The sequence below is a fragment of the Monodon monoceros genome, unplaced genomic scaffold (assembly GCF_005190385.1).
Source record: "Monodon monoceros isolate NGI ecotype Baffin Bay Population unplaced genomic scaffold, NGI_Narwhal_1 Super_Scaffold_18, whole genome shotgun sequence".
In the NCBI taxonomy this organism is placed as follows: Eukaryota; Metazoa; Chordata; class Mammalia; order Artiodactyla; family Monodontidae; genus Monodon; species Monodon monoceros.
Window position 1 is genome coordinate 48441057 of NW_021703774.1, and position 15950 is coordinate 48457006.

Below are 15950 nucleotides of genomic sequence, written 5' to 3' on the forward strand. Positions count from 1 at the left end.
GAAGCCACTGCAACGAGAAGCCTGCACACCACAACGAAGAGTAGCCTCCGCTCACCGCAACTAGAGAAAGCCTGTACACAGTAATGAAGACCCAACACAGCCAAAAATAAATAAATATTTTTTTTAAATTAAAAAAAAAAAGAATCCGCCTGCCAATGCAGGGAACATGGGTTTGAGCCCTGGTCCAGGAAGATCCCACATGCCGTGGAGCAACTAAGCCCGTGCGCCACAACTTCTGAGCCCACATGCCACAACTACTGAAGCCTGTGTGCCTAGAGCCTGTGCTCCACAACAAGAGAAGCCACCGCAATGAGAAGCCTGCACACTGCAACAAAGACTAGCCCTCACTCACCGCAACTAGAGAAAGCCTGTGCATAGCAACGAAGAACCAATGCAGCCAAAAATAGATAAATAAATAAAATATAAATTAATTTTTTTAAAAAAAGAAGAGGAGCTTAATTTTCCTCTCATTGAATGTGAGCTGGACTTAGTGGTTCACTTTTAACAAATCAAATATGGTGGAAGCGACAGTGTGACTTTCAAGACTAAGTCATAAAAGGCATTGCTTGTTCTCTCTCCCTCTCTCTTAAGGATCCAGCTGCCATGTCATGAGGACAGTCAAGCAGCCCTATGAAGAGGTCCATGTGGCAAAAAAACTGAGGCTTCCTGCCTACAGCCATATGAGCGAACTATCCTGGAAGGAGTTAGCCAGCAAGAGATTATCAATACAGTATTACGTCTCATTTTCTCTATTATAAATAACACTGAAATGAACATATTTGTGTACATTAATGCTCATTTGGATCACTTATCTAGAACAGGATCTACAAAGTGTGCTAAAACTGAACTAAAGAATGTACAGAACATGCTACTCTAGAGATCCAATGTTGAACTGTTTTCCAATTTACAATAACATGAACCCAACAGTTTCATTAATATATTTCAATATTAACTATGCTTTTTACTTTTGCTGATTACTAAGGAATATTAATTATATTCCTATTAGGGAAGAATATGGTTGCTTTAATTTGAATTTAGTAGATTGCTAGCAGGACTAAACATTCTGCCATAGATCTTAATCTAAGTTCTTCATCTGTGAATTATCTTTTCTTGTCCTTTGCCCACTTACCTACCAGGATATTAAAGTTTTTTTTAATTTGCTGAGTTCTTACATTATAAATATATTAAACCTTTGTCATATTTGATAAAAATAATTTTCTTCAATGGCAGTTCAATATGGTGAATATTAAAGACCCTAATTTAAGAAAAGGAAAAGCCTACCTACTAAGTCCAAACACGTAAAACTAAAGGTATAATTAATTTTAAGGGAGTTATTTTCTCCTATAGTAAACAATCCTGGTTTATAAATTTCTCACAAAAAATTTTCAAAAATGTTCTAAAATACAAATTTTCATAGATAATACAATATGACTCTAAGAAAAGTCAATCTAGGTTTTTAAAAACAGACAGGGGTAGTAGAAAATCTAAAATGAACAAATATGCCAATAGTTAAAAAATTTTCTAACCATACTGTAGAGAACAAATGTACAGACACCAAGGGGGGGAAAGCAGGGGTGGGGGGGGGAATGAATTGGGAGATTGGGATTGACACGTATACATTAATATGTATTAAACAGATAACTAATAAGAACCTGCTGCATAAAAAATTAAAATTCAAAAAAAATAAAACAAAAATTAATGACAAAGAGCTATCCTTCCAAAGATTAAGTGAAGATTTTATTTAAGTCCAACTCAGCAAAGAAAACTGGGTTCTTAATTATTATTTGGTATCTGTCATATAGATTCTTAATGACTGCACTTTGTTATCTGGTAGCGAAATTTTACTGAAAGTAATTTTCTGATTGACTTGTATTCTATGACATATGAATTATTAAAAAATAAAGATTAATCAGACTTTATTGTATGTAACCAACACTGTGCATATTCCAATCTCTAGCGGCAATGCATATGTGAAAAGATGGTTCCTGCAGACTGTTTCAAACAGGGTACCTGGATTCAACTTGTGTTTTATATGTATGAGAAGTACGCTACTTCATAAAACAAAGTTTTTTTGTAATGAGAAAAAAATTTTCTAACCATAAAAACTTTAATCAGCTACCAACACAGTTAAAAAATTAACTCACTTTACTCTCCTTCTCACAAAGATACTTGTGGTCTGGCCAAGTGTCAAGTGATAACTAAACGAACATGAGTTATTCTACATTACTAAATAATCTGTCAATGATGTGACAAAAGTTTTCTTTGGGCAGACTTCACTTTAAAACTAAAATAAATGCAGGCTTCCGTGGTAGTGCAGTGGTTAAGAATCTGCCTGCCAATGCAGGGGACACGGGTTTGAGCCCTGGTCTGGGAAGATTCCCACATGCCACAGAGCAACTAAGCCTGTGCACCACAACTACTGAGCCTGCACTCTAGAGCCCACGCACCACAGCTACTGAGCCCGTACACCACAGCTACTGAGCCCGCGTGCCACAACTACTGAAGTCTGCACACCTACAGCCCTTGTTCTGCAACAACAGAAGCTACCGCAATGAGAAGCCCACGTACTGCAATGAAGAGTAGCCCCCGCTCACCGCAACTAGAGAAAGCCCATGCGCAGCAACAAAGACCCAAAGCAGCCAAAACAAAAAGACAACAATCATTTTAAACCAGAAGCCAAAATTACAGACCTCTTAACACTCTGGGGGATGACCATGAGGGCAGTTAATAGGTAATAATCATAGCTAATATTTTCCGTGTTTCTTCTATGTGGGCCAAGGGCTATACTGTTTTCCAGACACTATTTCCAATCTCATGAGGCAACTATCCCTATATTCATTGTACTGATGAAGAAAGAGTATCAGACAGACTATGCAACTAGTCCAAGGTCATTCAGGTAATGAGACAGAACTGGAAATTAAATCTAGATCTCTCTCTCTCTCTCAAACCTCTGAAAGCCTCTAATGGTCATTCATATAATGGCAGTCATTGGCATATAGATGGTATAGATGGTAGCCTTGGGCATAGATGAAGTTACCCAGGGAGAAAGTATAGTTTTAGAGAAGAAAAGAGCCCAAGGTCAAACCCTCTTGCACCTCAAGATTTAAAAGAGAAGGACTAGCTAGCAAAGGAGATTGAGAAAGAGAAGTAGAGAAGAAGTGGAAATCAGAGTGTAGTGTATGGAAGCCAAGGGAAAAGAGTATTTCAAGAGAGTGGTCAAACATGCTGCCAAAAGGCCAAGCAGGTTGAGGGCTTGTTATTTGAAAATGCCCATTAGGTTTAGAGATAAAGAGGTCTTTGGTGATTTTAGTGAGAGCTAAATGTGGAGAAATGGGGGTGGCAACCACACTGTAATTGTTTGAAGAATGACTGAAAAGTATCTTCTAAGTGGAAACTGAATGTATTCAACCAATTTTTTTGAGAAGTTTGTGAAGGAAAAAGAGAGCAGTAATGGAGGAGGGTGTTGGATTGAGGGTTTTTTTGTGTTTGTTTTAAGTAAGAAGACTTAATCGATTAAGTATAAATGCTGATAGGAAGAATCTCAGGGAGGGGAGGAGGCTAGAGATATACGAGAGAAAATATAATTGATGGTTGAACTTTCTTGAGAGAAACTGGAGGCGAGGAAATCTTGAAACAGGTGAAGTATTCTTATAGTTCCTTTCCTCTAAAAGTTACTTTTTCTGTTCTTTTTCCATTCTCCCTATTTATGAACTCCTAGCCTACATAATAAAAGGGCAATTTCTCTGGTTAGTTTTCTCTGAGCCTTTGTACTTCTGAGGTCAATATTTTGGTGATTCATGAAGTGTGGACTCCTTGGCTTTATGTTTGCTAGCAAGTAAATAGTTTTATGAAGTTGCATCCTTACTTGATTTATAGGTGTTCCTCCTTTTTATTTATGTCACTTTTTTTTTATGTCACTTTTAACTGGATTCTTTTTATATCATTTATCATAGCTTTAGTGAAATTGTGTTTCCATTCTCTGTGGCAAATTAGAGTCATCCTTAGCTAACTTTTAGAAGTTAGTTAGGTCCCTCCCGCACCACCACTCCCCACTGCTTTTGCAGCCCTCTCCTTCCCATACGCACACATAAGCCATTTTTATATTTTGAGCCATTGTTTGGAGCTTTTATTTATATTTTACATGATGCAAATAGAACCCTGTCAAATATAGGTTCTTTTTTAGTTTTGTGATATCCAACTTTAGTCTGAACAAAGCAGTATTGTTCATTTATGCTTTGACTTTTACCTGAAACAACTTGTTTCTCTACAAGATGCCAGTTAAACTCACTGTAAAATGGTCACTAAAATAAAACTCTGAGTCACATAAATAACAAAAGTATTCTTAGGCTTTCTGAAAATTAAGTTCGCAGTATAGTAAGGAGGCAAAGTGCAAGACAGTGATATAGATCCTGTGTTACTGGTTTCTGAAACTATGGTCAGATCTTATCTCTGATAACCTAACCCACATAACCAACTGCTTATTCAGAAATCTCAAAGACACATCAAACTCATCATCTCCAAAAGCCAAGTCATGATTATTCCCAAAAAACAAACTTGAGGTATTCCCTATCACACTCCAGTTGCACAAGTAAGAAATATCCACAAGAGGTGATTGATTATACTATATGACCTCTAAGATCCTTTTCCCCTTTGAATTTAATAATCTATACCACCAATTCTCAGAGCGTGGTCCAGGCATCCTTGAGGGTCTATGAGACCCTTTCAAGAATGTCTTTAAAATCAAAACTATTGCCATGATAATATTAAGACATTATTTGTCTTTTTCACTCTCATTCTCTTGGGAGTGTGTATAGTGGAGTTTCCCAAAGGCTCCATGACATATGATATCACAACAGACTGAATACAGAAGCAGATATGAGAATCCAGATGTCTTCTATTAAGCCAGGCATTATAAAGATTTGAAAAATGTCAAACAATGCCACTCTTCTCACTAAATTTTTTTTTGTTTTGGAAAATATAGTTATTTTTTATTTTAAAAATTGTGTATTAATATGATACAGTTTATAGTTATTTTAAATAACCTAATAAATGTTTAAAGTTTCTAATACAACAAATATCAACAGATATAGTCCACATAAAAGCTCTTTGAGTTTTCAATAACTCAAGAGTATAAAGTGTCTCCTTGACACCAAGAAGTTTGACAAACTCTGATCTATACCTATCATATGTATATACAAATAAGATATGACATTTTGAAATAGCCAATTCTCAAGTATCTTCAAGCAGCAAATTTTCCTTTCACATTTATTGACAGTGCTCTCATTCAGTCACATAGACTCATCCAGCTCAATTATTTATTGGGCTCCTACTATGTGCAGGTACTGGCAATGAAAAATGAAAGAAACGACTTCGTTCTGGCTCTCCTAGAGTTATTTTCCGTAACTTTGCTTCTGTTCTCTCATCTTTATCAGACCCGATGTAACAACCATCTATGCCTGAAAGGCTGAAAAGAAACAACCCTGCAACAGTCATACTATCTAGTCTCAATATAAAACAGACAAATTTAGTAGGGACCAGGCTAGGAAAAGTGGAAAACATTCCGGCTCTGAAACAGACCTACTACACTGTTCCATGTAAATTCTCAGAATAACCAATACTCCCGTAATATGGTATACAAAAACAAATGACCTGAGAATTAGCCTCACCTCTTTTTACGTATAAAATACAAACCTCAACAACTACTTTTAACAATTAAGAATGACCTCCTATAATCCAGGAAACCCAGAAGAAACTATAACATTTGGCACCAGCTTGGTCTCTGGTGTATAGGAGACTGGATAGGGATCACAAAGAACACAATGTCCCCCACTGATATGAAATGAAGAGCTAAACTAGAGCCTGATTAAAGGTACCCCTAGTCTTTTACTTAAAAAAACCTAAAAATAGGAGCCTATACTTTGTTTACCCTCTATCTAGTTATCCTAAATATTTACTCTTCTAAATTAATCTCAAGGAACATATCCTTATAAATGTGTCTTATAGTGCAAGTCAGGATTATTTTTTGTCCCAAAAGTATGAAATTTTCACTACAAAAGCTTCCCTGATACAAAAGAAACCATTAACACTGGTTAACTCTGTGGAGAGGGACTGAGGATCCAAGAAAGGAAGCAGATTTTCCAGTGGATATGTTTTCGAATTTTTAAAAGCAGATACATTTATCACGTTTCAAGGAAAAAAACAAGGAAAAATAATTTTGAGAAGTTTCCTTCAACATTCAATAACTTAGCTAATTTAGAGGCTGTTAAGGAAACAAATATAACAACTTTTTCTTTCACTGGAAGCCGCTGTATAGTTGCTCCCACTTTATCTTTCCTCTTACCTTCCCACCTCCATACTATTATTTACATATCTGTCCCTTACATGTCACTGTGGGGACCATGTTTTATTCCTCTTTATATCCCTAGTCCATGCACAGTACACAGCACCCACCAGGTGCTCCAGACCTGCCTGCTGAATGATTGTGCCATTGATAAATCTCAGAATCCAATTCTCAAATGCAAACAGGGCAAAAAAAACCCACAGGTATTTCATATATGAAGAGGTTAACCACTGATAAGCAAATAACTTCTTTCGTGTACATATGCATTTTATGTTTTAAAATAAGCCCAAAACTAAAAAGAAATTCTTTAAAAAAATACTCTTATTTTATAGATTTAGACATGAAAATCATGAATGAAATGAAGCCAGTTAAATGAAGCCAGTGCTATTACTCATGATTTTTAAATCTAGTTTTTAGGGACTTCCCTGGCGCAGTGGTTAAGAATCCACCTGCCAATGCAGGGGACATGGGTTCGAGCCCCGGTCCAGGAAGACCCAACATGCCGCGGAGCAACTAAGCCCGTGAGCCACAACTACTGAGCCTGCGCTCTAGAGCCCGCGAGCCACAACTACTGAGCCTGCGCTCTAGAGCCCACAAGCCACAACTACTGAGCCCGCGTGCCACAACTACTGAAGCCAGGGAGCCTAGAGCCCATGCTCCACAACAATAGAATCCACCGCAATGAGAAGCCCACGCACCGCAACGAAGAGTAGACCCTGCTCACCACAACTAGAAAAAGCCTGCACGCAGCAACAAAGACCCAACGCAGTCAAAAGTAAGTAAATAAGCAAACAAACATGGTTGCTTAAGGAAAGTAGGATGTAGGTTTTAAAAAATCAATCAATCAATCTAGTTTTTAAAAGGGAGAGATGCCATGATTCCAAAGGAGCTTTTACAAGTCCATTTACAACAACAACAAAAACTTTAAGTGGTTAACTTTTTAAAAAATCACCTAACCTCAAATTTATCAAAGATAAATCCGATTCTTCTGGTTGCAAAAATATCCTTCCATCTATAAAAAGATCTCCTTTACACCATTATTTCTCTATAGAATTTTAAATGATTCATCATACAAGAAAGCGTAGCATCTACACAACTTTTCAGAGATGCATCTATATTGTTTTAAGTGTAGTCCAACTTCATTTATAACTAATCAGAGAACAAAGCATATTAGAGCTGGAAGTTAGGGGTCATCTAATCTCATGTTTTTCAAACATGTAGTAATGGTACCACATAGTAGATCAAAAAGAATCAATCTGGTACGTTAGAGCCTGCATTTTTTAATGAAACCAAATAAAACTGAATTGAGAATATCGTATTGAAAGCAGCAAGGGTATTTTTTAGGTGAAACTTTCATTTCATTTTATATACAGATATATACATATTTATGTATATTATGTTCCCATGGAAAATCTATCTTTTACTATGGGTGTCCTAGTCAAAAGAGTTCAAGAGGTTCCCAAGCTTTCTCAGTTCACAGAACCCTTAGTGTCTCCGTAATTTTTTCATAGTGCCCACAGGCCAAAAAATTATCTAACAGTTCCATTTATTAGGTAGTTAGGTCCGTATAACCTAGTAAGTATTTATGTCCTAACAACTTAGTAGCAGCTTGAAAAATACATATAAATTAAAAGAAATCTTTTAATTACTAAATAACCACAATTACTTATTAATGGGATGTGTGCACCTAAAAGACATTACATAATTTCTCAGACCTTGAAATCACTTTGGACACGGCCACTTTCATTTACTGTTTCACACTGATTTCTGCACAGAACTTTCTTTTAATCACAGCAACCCCCAAAACCTAACTTTTTGGAGACATAACTGTCATTGAAAGGAATGTGGCACAATCTCATGCACAGTACCTCAAACTAATAGTTTAAGCAGTGGTCTCACAGACGTCAAATATCCCACAGATAACCCACAGTTGTCAAATATTAGTTTCCCTCAAAAATTTAAAAATATTCAACAGTGCCCATGTGAGTTTACTACGGTGCTCCCAGGTACCTCATGGCACGGTCTGGGGATCCCGGGTTTACAAAACACTGATCTAGCCTATGTGCTTACTTTGTAAATTAAGAAATAAGACGTAAGGTCACAAAGCTAGAATAAAAATAAATACATTCATCAGGAATTTTCATAGATTAATTTTAACCTTCCCTCAACAAAAGTTTTGAAACAGAATCTAATCATGTGATATTCTGTGGATGAACTCTGTAGCTCTCTGAAAAACTATATTCAAAACTACATTATGTGACTGTATAATAGTAGAAAAATTCTGCCTCGATATTTTCTTTTTCAGAAAAAAGAGTTTCAAAAATGATAATGCCACTTACAATAAACAACACAAAAGTGCCTAAAGTAAAGAAAAAAGGAAAGTCATCCACTCTCTCAGCTATAAACACAGCTAATAGTTTGTCTATCCTTACAGAGCCCTTCCTATGCACATACAAAATCAAAACAAAATCAAACTATATTTCTTTGCCTATGTATTTGTTTTAACACTGAATCATATTGCACAGTGTAGTGCAACTGATTTTTTTCACTCAATATTATATCATGAACATTCTTCCTTGTCAGAACATAATAAAAATTACAAACACCTATGTGGTACTTACTTAGGGCTCAAATATTAACTCATTTAATTCTCACAACAGCCCTGTCAGGTGAGAACTATAATTATATCCACTTTATAGATGAGTTTAAGTAACCTGCTAATGGTCACAGCTAATGAATGGTTAGGATTTGAACCCAGAAAGTTGGCTGCATGGTTCCTGTGCTCAAAGAAACACTCAGCTACTTCTCATCAAGTAAATATATCTATCCCTCAATCTATTAACAAGTGCATTGTATGTCACAGCATAAATATACTGTAATTTTAACTATTCCCCTACCAACAAACATTTAGGATTTTTTTTTGTTACTTATAAATGTTGTAGACATTTATTTGTAATAATGCTAAAATGAACATCCTTATAGATTTGTTCTAGTGCTCTTGTGTTAAATTTTCTGTAAGGTAAACTCCTAAAAATGAAATGACTCTATCAAAGAATATGTGCACTTTTAATTTTGATAGGTGATGCCAAATTTCCTTCCAGAAACAGTCGCACCAATTTATAGTCCCAATGACAGAGGAGAAGTTTGAGATTCATATTTAGGTTAAAAAATATTTTGGGGGGCTTCCCTGGTGGCACAGCAGTTAAGAACCCACCTGTCACTGCAGGGGACATGGGTTTAGCCCTGGTCCGGGAAGATCCCACATGCCACGGAGCAACTAAGCCCGTGTGCCATAATTACTGAGCCTGCACTGTAGAGCCCAGAAGCCACAACTACTGAGCCCACGTGCCACAACTACTGAAGCCCATGCGCCTGGAGCCCATGCTCCGCAACAAGAGAAGCCACCGCATTGAGAAGCCCGCGCATCAAAACGAAGAGTAGCCCCCGCTCACCGCCAACTAGAGAAGGCCCGCACGCAGCAATGAAGATCCAACACAGCCAAAAATAAATAAATAAATATTTGATTCATGAAAAGTGAGGCCTGTTTTTTGAGTTTTTAGTTAACACTTACACAGAAGAGATTGCCGGTTGTTCACAATTATCCTCTGATTTGATAATTATCTTCATGTTAAACAAATGTAGACTTCACAGCTGTATAGTGGAGTCTTCATCCAGTTATGAAATCAACTATGGGTGAGATATTTCCTCCATATGAACTCTGTTTACTTACATATAAAACGTGGGAATTGGACTAGCTAGCCTTTAAGATTTAAAACTCCCAATGCTGTAATTAAAAGAGACTTAAAATTATTACAAGCCTATAATTATAGTACTAGTATAACAGGTCAGGGTCTTAAAGCTTCCATTTTCTTTAAATTACAATAACTATTGTCAGAACATCTAAGCAAATCATTAAAATAGTCAATAAAGTTTTCAGGATCTACCTGTGGCTTATTCTCAGCAACCTTCTTTTTTTTTTTTTTTTTTTTTTCTCAGCAACCTTTTAATACCAGTCTGTCATTCCCCTGCCACCTAGCAAACTTGACTTTATCTATGGACTATATTCCTAAGAAGAGTTGATGTGTGCCTAGGAACCATGAACTAGTGTTTTGTTTTGTTTAAATACTATGCCAAGACCACTCTCTAGTCAATTTATTCAGCCAATATTTATTGACTATTTTACTATGTGCTAGGCACTGGGTGCACAACAGTTAATAGACAATCTCTGCCATCATGGAACTTACACACTAGATGAGAAAGGCAAATAATAACCCAAAGTAACCACTAGCAAATGTGAAGTTATACTTGTGATAACGAACAAAAATATTAATGCAAAAAAACCTATGCAATCTTTTGATTATTCTGGTTTCAGGAGTGATTTGTGACACTAGAAATTGACTTTGTAAAACAAAGTCAATAAAGAAAATTACTTCACGACTTGCCCCACAAGGCAAAAATAGCAATCACAAGTATAAATGGTAAGTTAACTTTTTAAATCATCAATTCTATAATAAAATCACCAAGATGTCCCTACTTTTCAGTTATGCTGCTGACCATGTGGCTTGAATATTTGTTTTAGCTAACCAAGAATATAAACGATCTGAAGTACTAAAGATGACAGGACTCTGAGTATCCAAACAAAATGAGAGACGACAAATTAACTACAATTTCTTAAGAACACTGTTCAAGCAAAAAGTACATACAGAAGTAGAGCAATTCACTACAATAATTCATGGCTTGTTACTAATTAACATAATGCTATGAAAATACTAATGTTTTTAAAGTACCGACAGTTATCCACGTAAGGAACTAGTGGCTTGTCACAATCTTTTAGATTTTAAAAAACCAAACGCCAGAAGTATCTATATTAATATTCAATTTTAAATAAAACTAATTCTATGACGTTAACTAGACGTGATCACTTTGCAATAAATACAAAGATCGAATCATTATGCTATATGCCTGAAACCAGTATGACAATTATACCTCAATAAAAATAAAAATTTTAAAGTCTTAGATCATCTGTGGAAATAAGACCATCATTCACATAAATAAATGAACTTCCTTGTTCATTTATTTATTCCTTGTCAATTTCCACAACTACAAAATAAGGACATTTGTCAAATCTACCTCACAAAATTGCTATGAGCACTAAATAATTTATGTAGAGGCACACCAAAAAATGATGTAAGTTATTTTAGACAGCAGTTTCTTTTTGCTCCAACTTACAGCTATTTAACAAACAACAAAATTCGTTAGATAGGGACTTCATCTCCTTTCTTCTGTCCATGATATGGTAAAAGTGTTATAAAATGTTCAAAAGACTAGCAATCAGACCATTAGAAAAAAATTCTAAACTTCATAACTCATAAATTAATTACCCCACAGGAGGCTGGCTGTTCAAGTATTAATGCTCTTACATAACACTACGCACCAATATATCTCAGAGAATCAGAGAAATTCTTCCACATATGTATGAAATTGTATACATACTATAACTCACCATTATTACAAACACAAGCCGTGCTACTCACTATGAAAAGTTGAGATACGTATGTATTTATCCACACATACAATGTATTCTAGCTTGATGTTTATGTATCTGATTAAAGTATCTTAAATGCAATGCAATGACGGTTCAATGGTTCAGATTTATTTTATTACACTGAACGGAGTTTGTAAATTTAGCACACCAAAACTAATTATTACATACCCATGGGCTTAAAGCAACTTCTACCATAGGTCTAACAACCAATCCCCCAAAGTCACAATCTCATGTTATTAGCAGCACATTGCCTTGTTTAAACACAGTATTTTAAACTAAGAAATTTTTTTAATGGAGAGTATTTTAATTGCTCTACAAACCTTTTCAAGTTCTTACTAGGTCTGCCTAAAATAGCCATTCTTTAAAAACCCTTAAAATACAGGGCTGGAGGAGGTATCGTTAACATGGCAACATAACCATTCAACGACTTCTCCAAATTCAAAACGAGGATCACCATCAAAACAAAACAATCAGGTGGAGTACAGACGTGGATACTGATCACTATTCCTGACAACGTGTTTTTTCCTATATGGAGGATTTGCTGCTACACAAAAACCACATCAAAATCTATACCTATGTGCAACCTCCTATCCGAAAAGCCTGCCAAGTTCCAACCCATATTTGTGACATTAGCTAAATATCATTTAGCATGTTAGGCTACACTTCAAAGAGGCCAGGGGAAAATAGTGACAACTTTCAAAGCGTACAAGCTTTTTAAATCTCCCCCTACATCACTTGTGAATAAATGGACAGACTACATTCAGCAGCTGCCAAAGACGAAGATCAAAGTTTTCCCTATGCTTGAAAATGTTTATCCCCACCAAAAAGGAACAGAAACTAGTCATCCTTGCCACTGGAGCTAGTTCCCCGGAATTTCCCAAAATATACCAGATATCCAAATGAAGAAGAGACAGTTCTCCGGAGAGCAAGGGCGAGAGGTATCTCACACCTTTTGCAGAAGAGAGGAGGGGCGAGGGAGGGGGGGACAGGCACTGGCAGATAAGGAAGGAAATCTCGTCTACTGCAGGCAACGGTGGGACCTGAAACCTAGGTCTCAGAATGGCCCTCCTAGCAAAGCCTAGGACCCAGGGAGGCTCCTCGAGGGGGACGCCAGACTGGGCCAGGGCTCCTGGCGCCCCGCCCCGCCTCCCCCGCCGACCCGGGACCGCGGACAGAGGCAGCGAAGGCTAAGCGAGCATCCGCGGTCCCAGCCAGGTCCTCCCGCAGCTCACCTGAGAGTGTCGCCTCCGCCCTCGGCCCCCACGGTGCATCCCGCGGGGCCTGGCGGAGGGTGCAGTGACGCCGCCCCGACCGGCCCCAGGGCTGCCCGGCCTGGCCTCCCCGCTCCGGGGACGCACCGGGTGCCCGCCTCGCACCGGCTCCCGGGATCCGCCGGTCTGCAGAGAAGGAAGGAGAGGCGGAAAGGCTGCCTCCCCTCCCCCACAGCAAGCCACCCCCTGAGCTGCGGCTCTCTGCAGTTCCCTCTGGCGCAGGTCTCGCCCGGCTCCCCCGCCCGGGAGTCACTTCAGCAGCGGCGGCCCAGTCGCCATTACAGCCCAACAACTGACACGGAGGAGGAGCGGCGCCAGCGGCAGTGGCGGTGGCGGCGGCGCGAGGCAGGGCGGGAGCAGTGGGGGGGGGGGGGGGGGGGGGGGGGGGGGGGTGTCCAGGCAAAACTCGCGAGAAGTGTCCCGAGTCGGTTCCAGAGGAATGCAACCTTCGGTTAGGGCCATGCTAAGTGTGGCCAAAAGGCAAGTGTGAGATAAAACGAGGAGAGGAAGCTCGAGGGCGCCATGTTTGGTGTGGCGAAGGTTGAGCCTTGCAGGTCTTGGGAGGAGCCAAAGTAGATCCGCAGCGGAGACCTTCCCCTCACCCCCCGCCACCCCCACCCTCTTTCATCTAAGTGGGCCTTCTGGCTGCGCGTTTCACCCCCGGCCGAAAAAAACAAGCTGGGGTTATGACAAGGATAAGCTCGAAGTCTGAAAATTGCAGCTTCTCAGTGTTTATGATGTTTCACCAGTTGTCCAAATAAATCTTCTGTACCCCAGTCAGTTTCAGAGTAATTGCAGCTCTGCGGCTGCGGCAGTTACCCACTGCTGGCACTGTGGCCGTTTCATTCGCGAGGGTTACAATTCTGTTCAGCATGCACTCTGTTTAGTGGCTTAAGACTCCAGAGCAAGTAAAACGGAGTTTCCTCCCCTTAGGTGTTGGCATTGATATAACTGTGCTTTAAGAGACTCTATGATCACCATATCTTCTACCATCCTTAACCACTTTCCCCAATCTCTACATGGTGAAGTCTATGATCTGTGAAGACTTAGCTTAAATGACATCTCTTTTGCAAATAATGCCACCTTCTGCTAGGTGCTCACTGCACACAAGCCCTCCACCCTTCACTTTCCTCCACCTTCTGAACTCACATAGCTATTTATCCAGAGACTGTTTCTCATCTTGACTCTTTTTTTTCTCTTCTCTTTATACACCAACAGGGCCTAGCATAGTAACTGGAACATTGTAGGTGCTCAATAATGCTTGTCGAGTGGATCTTAATAAAAGCTGGAGGCAGTAACTGCCCGCTCTCTTAGGGCCTATAGCTGTGCCTGAATAGGAGGTAAATGGATGTACAAAAATCCTGCACATATGTAAAATGTGTACTGTGTCTCCAGGAAGCTGTGCTGGGGGGAAAAACAGGAAATGTGGGTATCCCAGTGGTGCAAGTGGTAGCAAGAAAAACAACGTAAGGAGAGAGTTAATTAAGTTTTCCCCAACCTTTCTATGTAAAGCAGTGGGATAGATGCTTTTCATGTTATTTTACTGAATTTATTCAACCATCTTATTAAGTATTATACTCATTTTTTTAAAGTGCTGAAAAGCTAAGTAATTTGCCCAATATTACACCATCAATAAAAAGCAGATGTAAAATTTGAGGTCTCCCTTACTCCAAAGGCTATTTATATTTTTTTCACCCCCATACTGCCCCCTGGGCAACAGAGAAAACACCAAAATTCCTGTCACTGTGTAGGGAGCAATGCTATCCTCATATCAGCCTATGCACGATTTCCACCTCTTATACCTTGTACTGATCTTTGGCCTCTCCTTCACTTTGAAAAGAACTTCAACACATCAACCTCTCTCCTTTTCAACATCCCATAACTCCTATTGTTTATACCCTACAGGTTGGCTCCTGAGTATATTGTTTTGTACTGTTTGCTCTTTCATGAGTGTAATTAATCTCTTGAACAAGATTGGAAGCTTAATGAGGAAAGGTTTGTTACCCTGCCAGTAGTGCTAGGCACATAATAGGTATTTAATGTAGCTCCCTTTTTTTCCTACTTCTTAGAAGACACCAAGATCTTGGTGTCTTTATATTCTTTATATTCTTTGTTGAGTACTGTAGCTTTGACTCTCAACTTTCTTGGAGAACTTGATCTTAGCCCAAAATTTCAGACTGAATCTCCAACTGTCTTACCCATCTCCACATAGATACAGAAGTCATCGGTACCTCCAACTCCCAAATTAAGTTCATGTGTTTTCCCACTCCTCAATCCCACAAAGCCAGCTCCTCTTCCTGTCCTGTATTTCTGTTAATGGCCATTGCAAACACACTTCTGAGAACTAAGAGAATAAAAAGTTTTAAAATACTATATATTCTTCTCTATGCCTTGCTCCTACCCAGTCAGCTATTGTCTCTAAATACCAATAATACATATTTCTTAAATCTACTTCCCTGTTGTCCAGGTGCACCACTGCTCTTCTAATTCAGGCTCTCATTTCTCCTGCCCAAATGATTTCAGCAGTCTTCCTAGAGTTCAGCTTGAGTTTTGTCCCTGGCCTGCCTGTGCCTGCCAAGATAAGTAAAAATTCCTCACCTCAGTCGTTAAGGCTTTTCTCAATATGACACCAGCCAAGCTTTCTATCTTCCTAAAGTAAGGCAGCACAAAAAAATAGAAAGGGCAAGGATATGGTGTCAGGAAGATTCCAATTCAAATCTTGACTCCATCACTTGCCCATGACCTCAAAAACCTCCATTTTATTGTCCATAAATCATGACTAATTATACCTACC

General features: G+C 38.7%; 1 protein-coding gene across 7 annotated transcripts in view; it reads right to left on the reverse strand.

The window, feature by feature from the left end:
* Nucleotides 1-13413, reverse strand: part of CEP350 (centrosomal protein 350) — a 136941-nt gene extending 123528 nt beyond the window's left edge. For 5 of the 7 annotated variants that reach the window (XR_003794335.1, XM_029227710.1, XM_029227707.1 and 2 more), the window contains exon 1: nt 13118-13413. Coding sequence is in view for 1 of the 7 variants with exons in the window: in XM_029227710.1 (XP_029083543.1) it covers nt 13118-13156 (39 nt within the window). In the remaining 6 variants the exon portion in view is untranslated. Of the gene's footprint in view, nt 1-9911; nt 11083-13117 lie in introns of those variants that run through there. The other 2 variants (XM_029227711.1, XM_029227706.1) reach the window with 1 other exon arrangement.
* Nucleotides 13414-15950: the final 2537 nt, after the last annotated feature.